Genomic DNA, 12,705 nt, shown 5'->3' on the forward strand with positions numbered 1-12,705 from the left:
CTCCGCCCCTCCCTCCCGCTCCCCAGCCAATAGGGTCTCTCCCCTCCCCTCTCTGTGGCTAAATTTACTTTCGGCCCGGAGTTATTCTGGGTTAGGCCCGGCCTGCCCCTCCCCTCCGGCTCTTTCTCCTCTCAGCTGGGGAGGGGGTGAGAGAAGGGGTCTCTCTTTGGCCAGGAGAGGGGGCCAAGGGACTTGATTTTGAATGCCGACAAGTTCCGGTTTGGCAGCTGCAAAAATGGTGTCAAATTTTCAGTGGGCCAATTTGGGGGGAGCCCGGGCCATGGGAGGAGGGGAGCGGGAAGGGTGTATTTGAGGGGAGAGACCCCTGCCAAGGAAGGATTGGGGGTTAGATTATGGGGAGTTTCCGGCCAGAACGGGCGACTTTGCTGAGATGGTGGATGCCCACAGGGAAGCCCTGGACAGGGGTGAGAGGAATTGTGCTCCAGCGTGCGTACCCATGACCTCCTGTCCCTGGAACTCAGATCTGGGGGCAGGGGATGGGGCCAGGCCAGGGCTATAAATACAGCAGGGGGTGTGTGTGTGCAGGGGGCTCAGGTTACTCAGGAGGCTGCAGCTGTCCCTGTCCCTGGAGAGCTAGCAGGAGACATGGGGGCCCTGCCTGTGTATCAGTACCTCCCCCTCATCCTATCACTGCTGTCCTCACCCCTCGCTCTTTGGGTTCCCAGCCTTCTCTGTGGGTTCCCTTCTCTCAGTTCTTGTTTCTTCACCCGCTCTCTTGGAGTCCCTGTCCCCCTCCCCAGGATTCTGTCCCCTTCTCACTCTCAGGCTTCTGTCTCTCCCTCTCAGTCTGAGTGTCTCCGCCGCGCCCCCACCCCGCCCCCGCCAACTTCCTTCCAAGCACCCCCCCCTCGCTTTGGGTCGATGTAGCCCCTCGCCAATCTCTGTCCCCCCTTTCTGATTCCCTGTCCCAACCTAAGGCTTCGTGTCCCCATCCCATCCCCTTTTTGTGTGCCCTCTCCCTCATCACTGGCATTTCCTCTCTGAGTCCCTGTCCCCCACCCCGGGTCCCCGGCCCCCTCTCCCCGGGTCTCGCCTGCCGGTCCCTCAGACCCTTTGCCCCGCCTCCCGCTCTGCGCGTCTCCGAGATTCCCCGCCCCCTAGACCTGGCCCCGCCCAGGCTGGGCTGGGACGTAGTGGATCCGGTTTGTCCCGGGCGCGTCTAGAGCCCGGGTTGGTTGAGGGAATGCAGGGAGTCGGATAGTTTGCAGAGGCTGCAGCAGCATGGTGGGTGCGGAGAAGGAGCAGGTACAGCGGCCGGACCCCGGGTCTGAGGGAACAGGGAGCTGGGGGCCGGGACCCCTGGTTCCCGGAGAGGAGGGCGCTGGAGACCCAGATTCTTGGGTCAAAGAAGGGGGCTGCTGGGGCCTCGGACGCCTGGGTCCTTGGGGACAGATGGGGGCTGGGGGGAATCGAGTCTCCTGAGTTTGGGGGAGGCGGGCGCTGGGGTCCTGGACTCCTAGGTCTAGGCTGGGGCGCGGGTGAGTCACTCTGTGTCCCTTAGGACTGAACTGGTTCCCCTTCACCCCTTGTTCTTGTCCCCAGAGCTATATCCCCAAGATCTTCAAGAAGAAGACGTGCACAACTTTCATCGTTGACCCCACAGATCCGGGGTGAGGAGCCCACCCGGGGACCGACCCCAGATGTCCACCCCGCCCACCTCAGACCCCGCCCTTCGGCTCCTCCCCTCCCCCAGTCCTGTCCCCGCAGACACTCCCAAGGGCGTTCCCTGGTGGCTCTCTCCCTCGGGGAGGGCTTCGGTCCTTCTGCAAACACATCCAACTAATCCTTCTCACGCTCAGGGTCCGTGTTAAAGCCCCAGGGCTGGGTTCCGTTTCTTTCCTTCCTCGTGTCTCTCCCGTGTGTCTCCGCCTCCTGGTGTCACTTTCTCTGTTTTTCTCTCTCGACTGTCGCTGTTTCATTCATTCGTCCACTCCTCCAAGAAACCCTCACTCCGCACGTCCAAGGGGGCATGATTTTCAAGAGCACAGGCCCTGCTAGGGTTCTAATCTCGGCTGGGACACGTGCTGTGTGGCTTTGGGCAAAACGTTTCACCTCTCTGGGCCTCATCCGTCATCTGGGCATAAAAACAGGCTCTGGCTCTACCTGCTGGAATTCTTGCGCGAATTAAACAAGTTAATGCTTGTGATACTTCCGAACGTGCCCAGCACATGGTAAGCACTGGAAAATAGCTCTGGTTCCTCCAGGAAGGTAGCAGTTACCTAGTGTGTGCAGGCTCTGGGCTGGTGCTCCGTGGCTGGGCGGTGGCCACCCTTAGGGACTCCTGGCCTTCAGCAATGTTTTCTCAAGGGGTTTCCGGCTTCCTGGTGTCCTCAAGATGATCTTTGGGGTGTGGGAAATACCAACATTCCTAACTTGGTATGCGTATTATTATGAATTTATTAGTGCAGGATGGCTTGAATTATGTATAAATAGACATATTATTTAGGGGTGAGTGCTCAAAAACCTTTTGCAGATGGAAGTGTGGTCCAGAAAGTTTAGGAACCTCTGCTTTGGTGGGAGGAAGAGGATTCTAAGGCGAGAGGATGGGAGCTGCCAAAGACATGCCACTGTGCCTGGTGGGAGCCAAGAGGAGGCATCTGGCTGAGGCTGCGGAGGCCCTTGGGGTGTCACCAATGGCTCCTGGAGGGGAGGGCAGTGAGGTGACATTTAAAGGTGACAAAGTTGGAGTTTGAGAAGTTCCCTTTGTGGCTCAGTGGAAATGAGCCCGACTAGTATCCATGAGGATGTGGGTTCGATCCCTGGTCTCACTCCGTGGGTGAGGGATCTGGCATTGCCCCAAGCTGCCGTGTAGGTTGCAGACTTGGCTTGGATCTGGTGAGGCTGTGGCTGTGATGTAGGCCACCAGCTGCAGCTCTAATTCAATAATTCAACCCCTCGCCTGGGAATTTCTGTATGCCACAGGTGTGGCCCTAAAAAGCAAAAAAAAAGAAAAAAGTTTGACAGTTGAAAGCGGGCTGAAGAGAGGCTCTTGGAAGGGGTGGGAACAGCAGTATAAGCTGCCCCCTATTGACATTGCCACGTGGTTTGCCAGTGGGGCAAAGTTCAGGGTGCAAGGAGCATCTGAGAAAGGAGACCGAGGAGGAGGGTGGGGCCAGAGGTCGCAAGACCTCAAATGCTACCCCAAGGGGCTGGGACCCTGTCCTGGTGTTCCGGGAAATTATGGGAGGGGCAGGGTCAGCTCTGGGTGTGGAAAGACCTCCTGGGATGACTAGAAGTTCGGGAAGCTGGAGAAGAGGCTGGGCAAGGGTAGGCGGGAGGAGAAGAGACCTGAGGCAGGCCAGGGCTATGGGGACACAGGAGGGGATGATGGGGCGAGGATTCCGGGGGCAGGAGCTTGGGGACCCATGGATTTGGGGAGTGAGGGGAGAGGGGAGGGCGATACCCCAGACATCAGGTCTGGAGCTTGGGAGACCGTGGCATTGTCCCTGAGATGGGGACCCAGGGGGATGAGCAGGTTTGGGAAATGTCACTGAGCTCAGAGTGGGATTTCGTGGGTGGGGGGGCACCGGGGGAGCCAGCAGTGTCGCAGACCTGGTCAGGGCCTCAGGAAAATCTGGGACTTCCATCCAAGACTTGAGAAGTCCTAGCTGTAGTTGGAACCTGGGGAAGGAGGTGAGACGTCACTGGGTGTGTGTGCTGGGCTAAGAACATGTAAAGTCAGAGGAGCCAGCAAACTGGCAATTCTATGGTGGATTTTTTTTTTTTTTTTTTTTTTTTTGGCCTGGAAGAGATTTCTAAAAACTTGTCTCTGAATGTCTCAAGACTAACATGCTAGGGAGTTCCCATTATGGCTCAGCGGCTAGTGATCCCCACTAGCATCCATGAGGACTCGGGTTCGATCTCTGGCCTCACTCAGTGGGTTAGGGATCCGGCGTTGCTGTGAGCTGTGGTGGTCAGACGCAGCTTGGTGCGTGGCTGTGGCGTAGGCCGGCGGCTACAGCTCCAATGTGACCCCTAGCCTGGGAACCTCCATAAGCCGCGGGTACAGCCCTAAAAAGACAAAGAAAACCAAAAAACAAAAGACTAACATGCTGCCTCAAGTCACCACAGCCTCCAGCCTCTTGTATTCTCCACCTGATGCCTCTTATCCTTAAGTTACCTGCCTGGTCCTCCAGGGGCCCTGAGTTTAAGCCCCACGAAGGGAAGACAAGTGATTCTGACTCTGGGGAACACTACGCCCAGGGAGGCGCAGAAGAAGAGAAAGCCACAGATGAGGCAGAGACAGGGTGGCCAGGGGAACGGGTGCGCTCTGCCAAGGAAAGTGCTTTCTAGAATCAGAGCCCTTTAACTGTGACCCGGGCCACTTTGTCAGAGTCAGATGAGACCTGAAGAGAGGCCCTTGTATTTGAGGACTCGCGGGTCATTGCTGATTTTATCGGGAACGATTTCAGTTTTGGTGGCCACAGAGAAAGAAAGAGGAGTAGGAGATGAGCCTTGCAGAGAAGGGTGGAAAGTTCCAGTGCCACCCACCAGAACTTTCTGTGGTGGTGAAAATGTTCTATATCTAGTATGGCAGCACTGGCCACGTGTGGCTCCTGATCACTTGACCTGTGGCCACAGCCACCGAGGAGCTGAATTTTTAATTGTACTTAATTTTTGTCTTTATATTTTTTTTGGTCATGCCTGCGGCATGTGGAAGTTCCCTGGGCCGGGGATCGAATCTGTGCCACAGCAGCAACCGAGTCACTGCAGGGACAACATTGGATCCTTAACCCGCTGTGCCACAAAGGAACTCCTGATTGTACTTAACTTTCTATATATTTGAATATAAAGAGTGCTGTGTGAGGAGGTCCCGACGTGGCTTAGTGGAAATGAATCCGCTGGTATCCATGAGGAGGCAGGTTGGGTCCCTGGCCTCCCTCAGTGGGTTAAGGATCTGGTGTTGCTGTGAGCTGGGGTGTAGGTCACAGATGTGGCTCAGATCCCAAGTTGCTGTGACTGTGGTGTAGGCCAGCAGCTGTAGCTGTGATTAGACTCTTAGCCTTGGAACTTCCATATGCCGCAGGTGTGGCCCTAAAAAGCAAAAAAAAAAAAAAAAAAAGTGTTGTGTGGCTAGAGGCTACTGTATTGAACAGTTCAGGTTCTGGAACATTCCATGAAGAAATTTTGCCAGAAGGTCTCCTGGGAAGTAGATGGACAGGAATGAGGGGGATCCAGGGATAAAGTTGAGATGGGTAAAAGGATCAAGTGGGTAAACTGAGGCCTTCCAGGACCCTGGAGGTTGACTCAGAAACGGGGGGCACGTGCTCTTCCTGTAGCTTTCACTGTGCCAAGAGCCGGTGTACTCTGTGTGGATGGGTTGGCCGTTCTTTTAGTGTCTTCACAACTTTTGCCAACTCCATAGACCATCTGAGCTATTCTTTCCATAAAATCAGGCCTTAAATCATGGCTGACTCTGTTTATATAAATACAGGTCTCTGCCCACATCTGAATCTCTTCTGGAATCAGGGACAAAGAGATTTAGACACATTTTCAAAGAAATCCCTCATTCTCCAAACCCATGTTGCTTGCTCTTTAAAACTCAGGTGCTGGAGTTCCCATTGTGGCTCACCGGGTTAGGAACCCGATGAGTATCCACAAGGATGTGGGTTCAATCCCTGGGCTCGCTCAGTGGGTTTAGGATCCCACGTTGCTGTGGCTGTGGTATAGGCTGGCAGCTGCAGCTCTGATTTTACCCCTCGCCCAGGAACTTCCATATGCCACAGCTGTGGCCCTGAAAAGAAAAATAAATAAAATAAATAAAACTCCGGTGCCAATTACATTAGCTAAGAAAGAATACGTGTATATTTATTTCAAAAAAGTAAAAGTTTCATCTGTGATCACTATAAAGAGAAAATCTGTTCCATCTGCCACACAAAGAAAAAAACAAGCCATAAAAGACACAGTGAAAACCAAATAAAAATACTTATCTTCTAATTGGATGCTGTTGCCAGTGCAGTTTTCTGAGCCTGGGGCCAGCTTTTCTCTGTTAAAAAGAAAGCGTAGTAAAGAGTTAGGCATTAAAAATATTCTGGCACCCAGCTGAGCTTCTCTCCTTGACAGTAATCAGGAGAACTCAAAAAGGAATGGCTTTCTCACTGTGTTTTTCAAGGTTATTTAAAGCTCTGTCTGAAGTTCACGGAGACTGGGTCTGGTATGCGGCCCCCATTTCAAGAAATGTGTGTTCTTTCATTGGCTCCTCGTAGTTCTATGAAGTAGGCTGTCCCTTTTTTTTTTTTCTTCTTTTTGGGGCTGTACCGGAGACATGAAAGTTCCCCAGCCAGGGGTCAAATCGGAGCTGCAGCTGCCGCCCACAGCCACGCAGGATCTGGCCTAACACACAGCTCGTGGCAATGCCGGCTCCTTAACCCACTGAGCGAGGCCAGAGATTGAACCAGCGTCCTCATGGACACTAGTCGGGTTCTTAACTGCGGAACCACAATGGGAACTCCCATAGGTGCTGCTGTTATTGTATTTGCATTCAAGGTGAAAATTTAGGCGCAGAGAGATGAAGCCACTTGCCCAAAGTTACACAGCAGCCTCAGCCTCTAGTGCATGCTTGCTCTCTGAATCACTTCCGGATTTTTCTTTTTGGGTGGCTGTCATATCACGTTTGGACTGGAGGCAGCCAGGACAACCCCCCTCCGCCCCCACCCTGTCCCCTTAGCCTCCTGCGCTTTTCCACTCCAGGCCCTACAAGAAGCAACAGCGAGGCTGGGGCCCTGTAGACCTCCCAGCTCAGGCTTCGTTGAGCCACTGTGGCTTCCTGCTGGTGGGTGAGGTGACTGTGACTGTTTCCCTGCCCCAGCCTCTCCCTCAGACTGGTTGGAACCAGGGAAGGGTCAGCGTGGACTGGGACCCCCTCTGGGAGGACATGCAGAAGTAGGGACATTTCAACAGGATGTTTAGGGTCTGTGTGGACACCCCTGGGGTTCATCTTCCCCCTCCCCCCTCCCCCCAGGGGCACCTTGTGCCAGTGTGGGCACTCCCAGCGTGCCCACCCTCAAGTGGCTGTGGAGGATGCATTCGGGGCGGCTGTGGTGACCGTATGGGACAGTAACTTGCATACCACGGAGAAGCCCACAGATGCCTTCGGGGACCTGGACTTCCTGGGCTCCGGCCGCAGGGCCAGCAATGTGAGGCCTGCATGTCTGGGCAGGGCCAGGGCTGGCTGCGGGGTTCACACCTTGGGGGCTTCCAGAGCCAGGTCTGGGGGCGCCCCCGCTGAGCGCTGTGTCTCCCCATTTGCCCATTCCTGTCTTCACCGCTCCTGGACCTCGGTCCCCTCCACGCGTCTGTCCTCTTCTCTCGGGGCTCGGTCTGTCTCCCTGGACCTCTGTCCCTTTCTCTCTGGGTGTCTGTCCCCTCTCCCCCTTCTCTGTCCTCCTCTCTCTCTGCATCTCTGTCCCTTTCTGTCTCTGTCCCCCTCCCTGTGTCCCTGCCTCTCGTGTGTCCACAGTTCCTCCGACTCTCTGACCGCACGGATCCGGCTACAGTTTATAATCTGGTCACGCACATATGGGGCTTCCGGGCCCCGAACCTGGTGGTGTCAGTGCTGGGGGGGTCGGGGAGTCCCATCCTCCAGACGTGGCTGCAGGACCTGCTTCGACGCGGGCTGGTGCGGGCTGCCCAGAGCACAGGTGACTGAGGGTGGGTGGGGACGGTGCCTCTGGGGCCTGGGGCGGCCGCCCGGCTCCCACACGCCTCTGGAATCCTGTCTCCCCACTCCCGTCTCGGGGTGGCTTTTTGTCTCTCTCTTTCTCCCTCTCTTGCATGATAGTCCACAAGCCCGTGGGTCTCCAGATCTCACCCCCGCCCTCTGTGTCCCCGGGTAGGGGCCTGGATCGTCACCGGAGGGCTGCACAAGGGCATTGGCCGGCATGTCGGCGTGGCTGTGCGGGACCACCAGACGGCCAGCACTGGGGGCAACAAGGTGGTGGCCATGGGCGTGGCCCCCTGGGGTGTGGTTCGGAATAGACACAACCTCATCAACCCCAAGGTGGGACCCAGGGTCTTGGAAAAGGAGGGGGCTGGGGGACGGGAGTCTCACATCCGAGGGAGGAGGGGGCTGGGGGTCTGGATCCTGGATCTGAGGGAGGGGGCGCTGGGGGGGTCTGGATCCTGGGTCTGAGGGGGGGGCTGGGGGGTCTCAGGTCTGAGGGAGGAGGGGGCTGGGGGTCTGGATCCTGCGTCGTCTGAGGAAAAGACTCCTGGTCTGGCCCCTCGTCCCCCAGGGCTCCTTCCCCGCGAAGTACCAGTGGCGCGGGGAACCAGAGGATGAGCTCCAGTTTCCCCTCGACTACAACTACTCGGCCTTTCTCCTGGTGGACGACGGGACGCACGGCCGCCTGGGCGGTGAGAACCGCTTCCGCTTGGGCTTCGAGTCCTACGTTGCCCAGCAGAAGACGGGCGTGGGAGGCAAGTGGCTCCTCCCACGGGGGACTCACCGCCCGAGGCTCAGGATCCCAGGGGTGCAATCTGGAATTCTGGTTGCAATGTGGGGGTTGTGGCCAGGAGGAGTTTCCTGTGGTCAGGTGGTGGCCTTCGTCATCCTTTGCTGTGTTTATGAAAAAACCAAAAAACTTTATCTTGAAACCTACAATACACAACAAATGCGGATGGCTTGATGAATTTTTAACAAAGGCAACCTGTTTATGCACCAGCACCCAGATCCAGAAACAGACTCTCAGCCCCTAGAAGCCTTCTCCTGCCCACAACCAAGCACCACCCTGTCCTGCTCGTCCCGGCATAAAGTAGTTCTGACTGAGTTTCGTATGAATGGAGTCACGCTATCCACTTGCGGGTCTTTCTTGGTCTTGCCCTTGCGTGTGGAAGTTCCCAGGCCATAGTATGCTATGTAATTATATTTACATCACCATGCTGTTTCTTTTTCTCTTTTTAACTAATTTTTTTTTTTTTTTTGGTCTTTTTTGTTATTTCTTTGGGCCGCTCCCGCCGCATATGGAGGTTCCCAGGCTAGGGGTCTAGTTGGAGCTGTAGGCCATTCCCAGGCTAGGGGTCTAGTTGGAACTGTAGCCCCTGGCCTACGCCAGAGCCACAGCAACGCGGATCCGAGCTGCGTCTGCAACCTACACCACAGCTCACGGCAACGCTGGATTGTTAACACACTGAGCAAGGGCAGGGACCGAACCCGCAACCTCATGGTTCCTAGTCGGATTCGTTAACCACTGAGCCACGACGGGAACTCCTGTTTCTTTTTCTCTTTTATACTAAACATTATACATATCATTTTTTTTTGTCTTTTTTTTTTTTTTTTTTTTAGCTATTTCTTGGGCCACTCCCGCGGCATATGGAGGTTCCCAGGCTAGGGGTCGAATCGGAGCTGTAGCCGCCGGCCTACACCAGAGCCACAGCCACGTGGGATCCGAGCCGCGTCTGCAACCTACACCACAGCTCACGGCAACGCCGGATCGTTAACCCACTGAGCAAGGGCAGGGATCTAACCCACAACCTCATGGTTCCTAGTCGGATTCGTTAACCACTGCACCACGATGGGAACTCCTATACATATCTTTTTTTTTTTTACAACCCTCCCTCTAGGTCCAAACTTCTCTATCTTGCATCTCCTTCTAATAGTTGCATGATATTCCTTGATAATGGTTGTACCATATTTAAATGTTTCTCAATTGGTGGATACTTAAAGTTTTATCAATGGTTGGCAATACAAACAATGCTGAATAAATATCTTTGTATGAACATCCATAATTACATCCAGGCATATGGAGGTTCCCAGGCTAGGGGTCGAATTGGAGCTGCAGCTGCTGGCCTATGCCACAGCCCGCAGCAATGAGAGATCCAAGCCAAACCCTCGCCTCACTCAGTGGGTTAATGATCAGTGTTGCCATGAGCTGTGGTAGGTCACAGAAGAGGCTCAGATCCCCATTTGCTGTGGCTGTGGTGTAGGCCGGCCGCTACAGCCCGGATTCGAACCCTAGCCTGAGAACTTCCTTATGCTGCAGGTGCGGCCCTAAAAAGACCAAAATGAAAAAAAAGTACAAGTCTTCATTCCAGTTATTTCATTTTCTTGCCTTATTACATTAGCTCAAGACTCCTGGTTACGTGTGGTTTAGTAGCTAAATTGTCTCATTTCTCTTTTAAGTGGGAATGACATTAGCAGGAAACTATCTTACATGATTTTGCTCTTGGGCTTGATAAATAACTTTATTATATTTGGATAGCTCTTTCCCTTCTTTATTTCCTTCATTTTCTATTTGAACTTTCGTCTTCTCCTGGCTCCTGGGAGGTTTAATCAGTTGCAGGACTGACTCACGCCTCATTCAGGAACCCAGGAGTCCGGGTCCCCAGCCCTCTCCTCCCTTGAGAAGTCCAACAAGATGGTCATCAGGATCCAGCCCCTCCCAATGTCCTCAAAGGCATGACAATTCCCAGGAGCCTCAGGGACAGAGGATTAGGAGAAGCCAGCACTTGCCCCAGGGACTCCTGGGAAATGTGGTTCTCTTGCATCCCTGGCAAAGCTGATGGGAGGTGACCAAGCCCTCTGCTCTGCTCTCTTCTCTCTTCAGGGACTGGAATTGACATCCCTGTCCTCCTCCTCCTGATTGATGGTGATGAGAAGATGTTGAAGGTATGGGGGCCTAGGTGCCTGGGTCAAGGGGGGCGGTGGCCCCTGCTGTACCCCTGGGTCTTGAGTCCTAGGGGAGGAGGGGGCTGGGGATCTAGACTCCAGGTAGGGTGAATACCTTCCTTTCCTAACTTGACTCCCCTTTTATCCTGTAGCGGATCGAGAACGCCACCCAGGCCCAGCTCCCCTGCCTTCTGGTGGCCGGGTCTGGGGGAGCTGCAGACTGCCTGGCAGAGATTCTGGAAGACACTCTGGCTCCGGGGAGTGGAGTGGGCAGGAGACGTGAAGCCCAAGATCTGATTAAGCGTTTCTTCCCCAAAGGAGACCCTGAGGTCCTACAGGCCCAGGTCTGACGCTGGGGGCCACCTCTGGATCCTGGGATGGGAGGGAACTGGGTCCTGGGCTCCTGGGTCTTGAGAGTTGATGATGCTGAGGATTTGGAGTCCTGGATCCAAGAGAAGGGAAATGGGGCCCAGCCTGACTGGTATGAAGGAGGAGAGGCTTGGGGGCCTGGAATCCTTGTTCTGGGAGTGGAGGGCGCTGGACGCCTAGACTACTAGGTCCTGGAGGGAAATGGTCTCCTGAATCTCTGTGGACAGGCCCCAGATGGAGTTGTGAGGGGGTTGCGGAATTTGGCTTTTTTTTTTTTTTTTTTTTTTTTTTTTTTAGGGCCGCACCCCAGCACGTGGAGGTTCCCAGCTTAGGGGTCGAATCAGAGTTGTAGCTGCCAGCCTACACCCCAGCCATAGTGAGGCCAGATCCGAGCCTCGTCTGCAACCTACCCCACAGCTCACGGCAACGCCGGATCCTTAACCCACTGAACAAGGCCAGGGATGGAACCTGCGTCCTCATGGATCCTAGGCGGGTTCGTTACCACTGAGCCACGACAGGAACTCCCAGAATTTGGTATTCTGCAGGTGGAGAGGATTATGACCCGGAAGGAGCTGCTGACAGTCTATTCAACTGAAGATGGGCCTGAGGAATTTGAGACAATCGTTTTGAAGGCCCTTGTCAAGGGTAAGACCCGAACTCCCAAACCTCCTTCTCTGTCAGCGCAACCTTTTTTTTTTTTTTTTTAATTTTTTTTTTCTTTTTTTTCTTTTTAGGGCTTCACCTGCAGCATATGGAGGTTCCCAGGCTAGGGGGTGAATTGGAGCTGCAGCTGCTGGCCCACACCCCAGCCACAGCCACGCCAGATCCAAGCCTCACCTGTGACCTACACCACTCACAACAACACTGAGAGAGGCTAGGGATTGAACCCGCATCCTCATGGATACTAGTCGGGTTTACAACCCACTGAACCATGACAAGAACTCCCTCAGCACTCAGCTCAACTTGAGACACCTCTCCTGGCCTTGGCACTTTATTCATCCTCTCTAAGTTGTGCTCTTTTTATCTCTGTATTTTCTTCTTTTTTTTTTTGGTCTGAGCCCATGGCACATGGAGGTTCCCAGGCCAGGGATCAACGCCAAGCCACAGCAGTGCCCTGAGCCATAGCAATGAGAACACTAGGTTCTTAACCCATGAGGCCACCAGGGAACTCCCTTTATCTCTTTTCTCTTATCATTGCCTTTTGGGGCTTTGCCCGATACTATTGGATAGTTTTCCCAAGATGCTTTCATTATGTTCCAACACTGCTTTCTTTCTGTTGCATCCACCTACCTATCCTTTATCCAGCAAGCCATCCAGCCACATATACACTGATCTTCCCACCTACGCTTGGATCCCGCGTTGCTGTGGTTGTGGCTGTAGGCTGGCAGCTGTAGCTCTGTAGGGAAAACACCCGCTTAGATAAGAACTCCCAAGAGGCATAGTGTCAATTTACAGTGTGTTCTGAGCCCCAGGTCCCCACCCCATACAGCCACCATGTTCTGTGGTGTGGCAGAAGGACTTTTGACTTTGAAATCAGATAACATTGGAAAAAAAATTTTTTCTTCAGCTGCAAGCATGGCATCTGGAAGTTCTTGGGCCAGAGGTCGAATCGGAGCCGTAGCCGTGACCTATACCACAGTGGGGTCCTTAACTCAGTGGGCCGGGCCAGTGATAGCCCTCACCAGCTCAGAGACAACACTGGATCCTTA

At 54.2% G+C, this 12,705-nt stretch overlaps 1 protein-coding gene across 7 annotated transcripts in view; it reads left to right on the forward strand.

Moving 5' to 3' along the window:
• The window catches only part of TRPM4 (transient receptor potential cation channel subfamily M member 4), a 34,784-nt gene continuing 23,210 nt past the window's right edge, over positions 1,132-12,705 (forward strand). The window contains exons 1-10 of one of the 7 annotated variants that reach the window (XM_021094711.1): positions 1,169-1,266; positions 1,564-1,631; positions 1,962-2,192; positions 6,983-7,157; positions 7,481-7,661; positions 7,857-8,020; positions 8,256-8,439; positions 10,566-10,627; positions 10,780-10,971; positions 11,542-11,641. In XM_021094711.1, the coding sequence (XP_020950370.1) occupies positions 2,158-2,192; positions 6,983-7,157; positions 7,481-7,661; positions 7,857-8,020; positions 8,256-8,439; positions 10,566-10,627; positions 10,780-10,971; positions 11,542-11,641 (1,093 nt within the window). In that variant the 5' untranslated portion in view covers positions 1,169-1,266; positions 1,564-1,631; positions 1,962-2,157. Of the gene's footprint in view, positions 1,267-1,563; positions 1,632-1,961; positions 2,193-6,982; positions 7,158-7,480; positions 7,662-7,856; positions 8,021-8,255; positions 8,440-10,565; positions 10,628-10,779; positions 10,972-11,541; positions 11,642-12,705 lie in introns of all 7 variants that reach the window. The other 6 variants (XM_021094713.1, XM_021094710.1, XM_021094712.1 and 3 more) reach the window with 6 other exon arrangements.

This window comes from Sus scrofa, chromosome 6 (assembly GCF_000003025.6).
Source record: "Sus scrofa isolate TJ Tabasco breed Duroc chromosome 6, Sscrofa11.1, whole genome shotgun sequence".
Lineage (NCBI taxonomy): Eukaryota > Metazoa > Chordata > Mammalia > Artiodactyla > Suidae > Sus > Sus scrofa.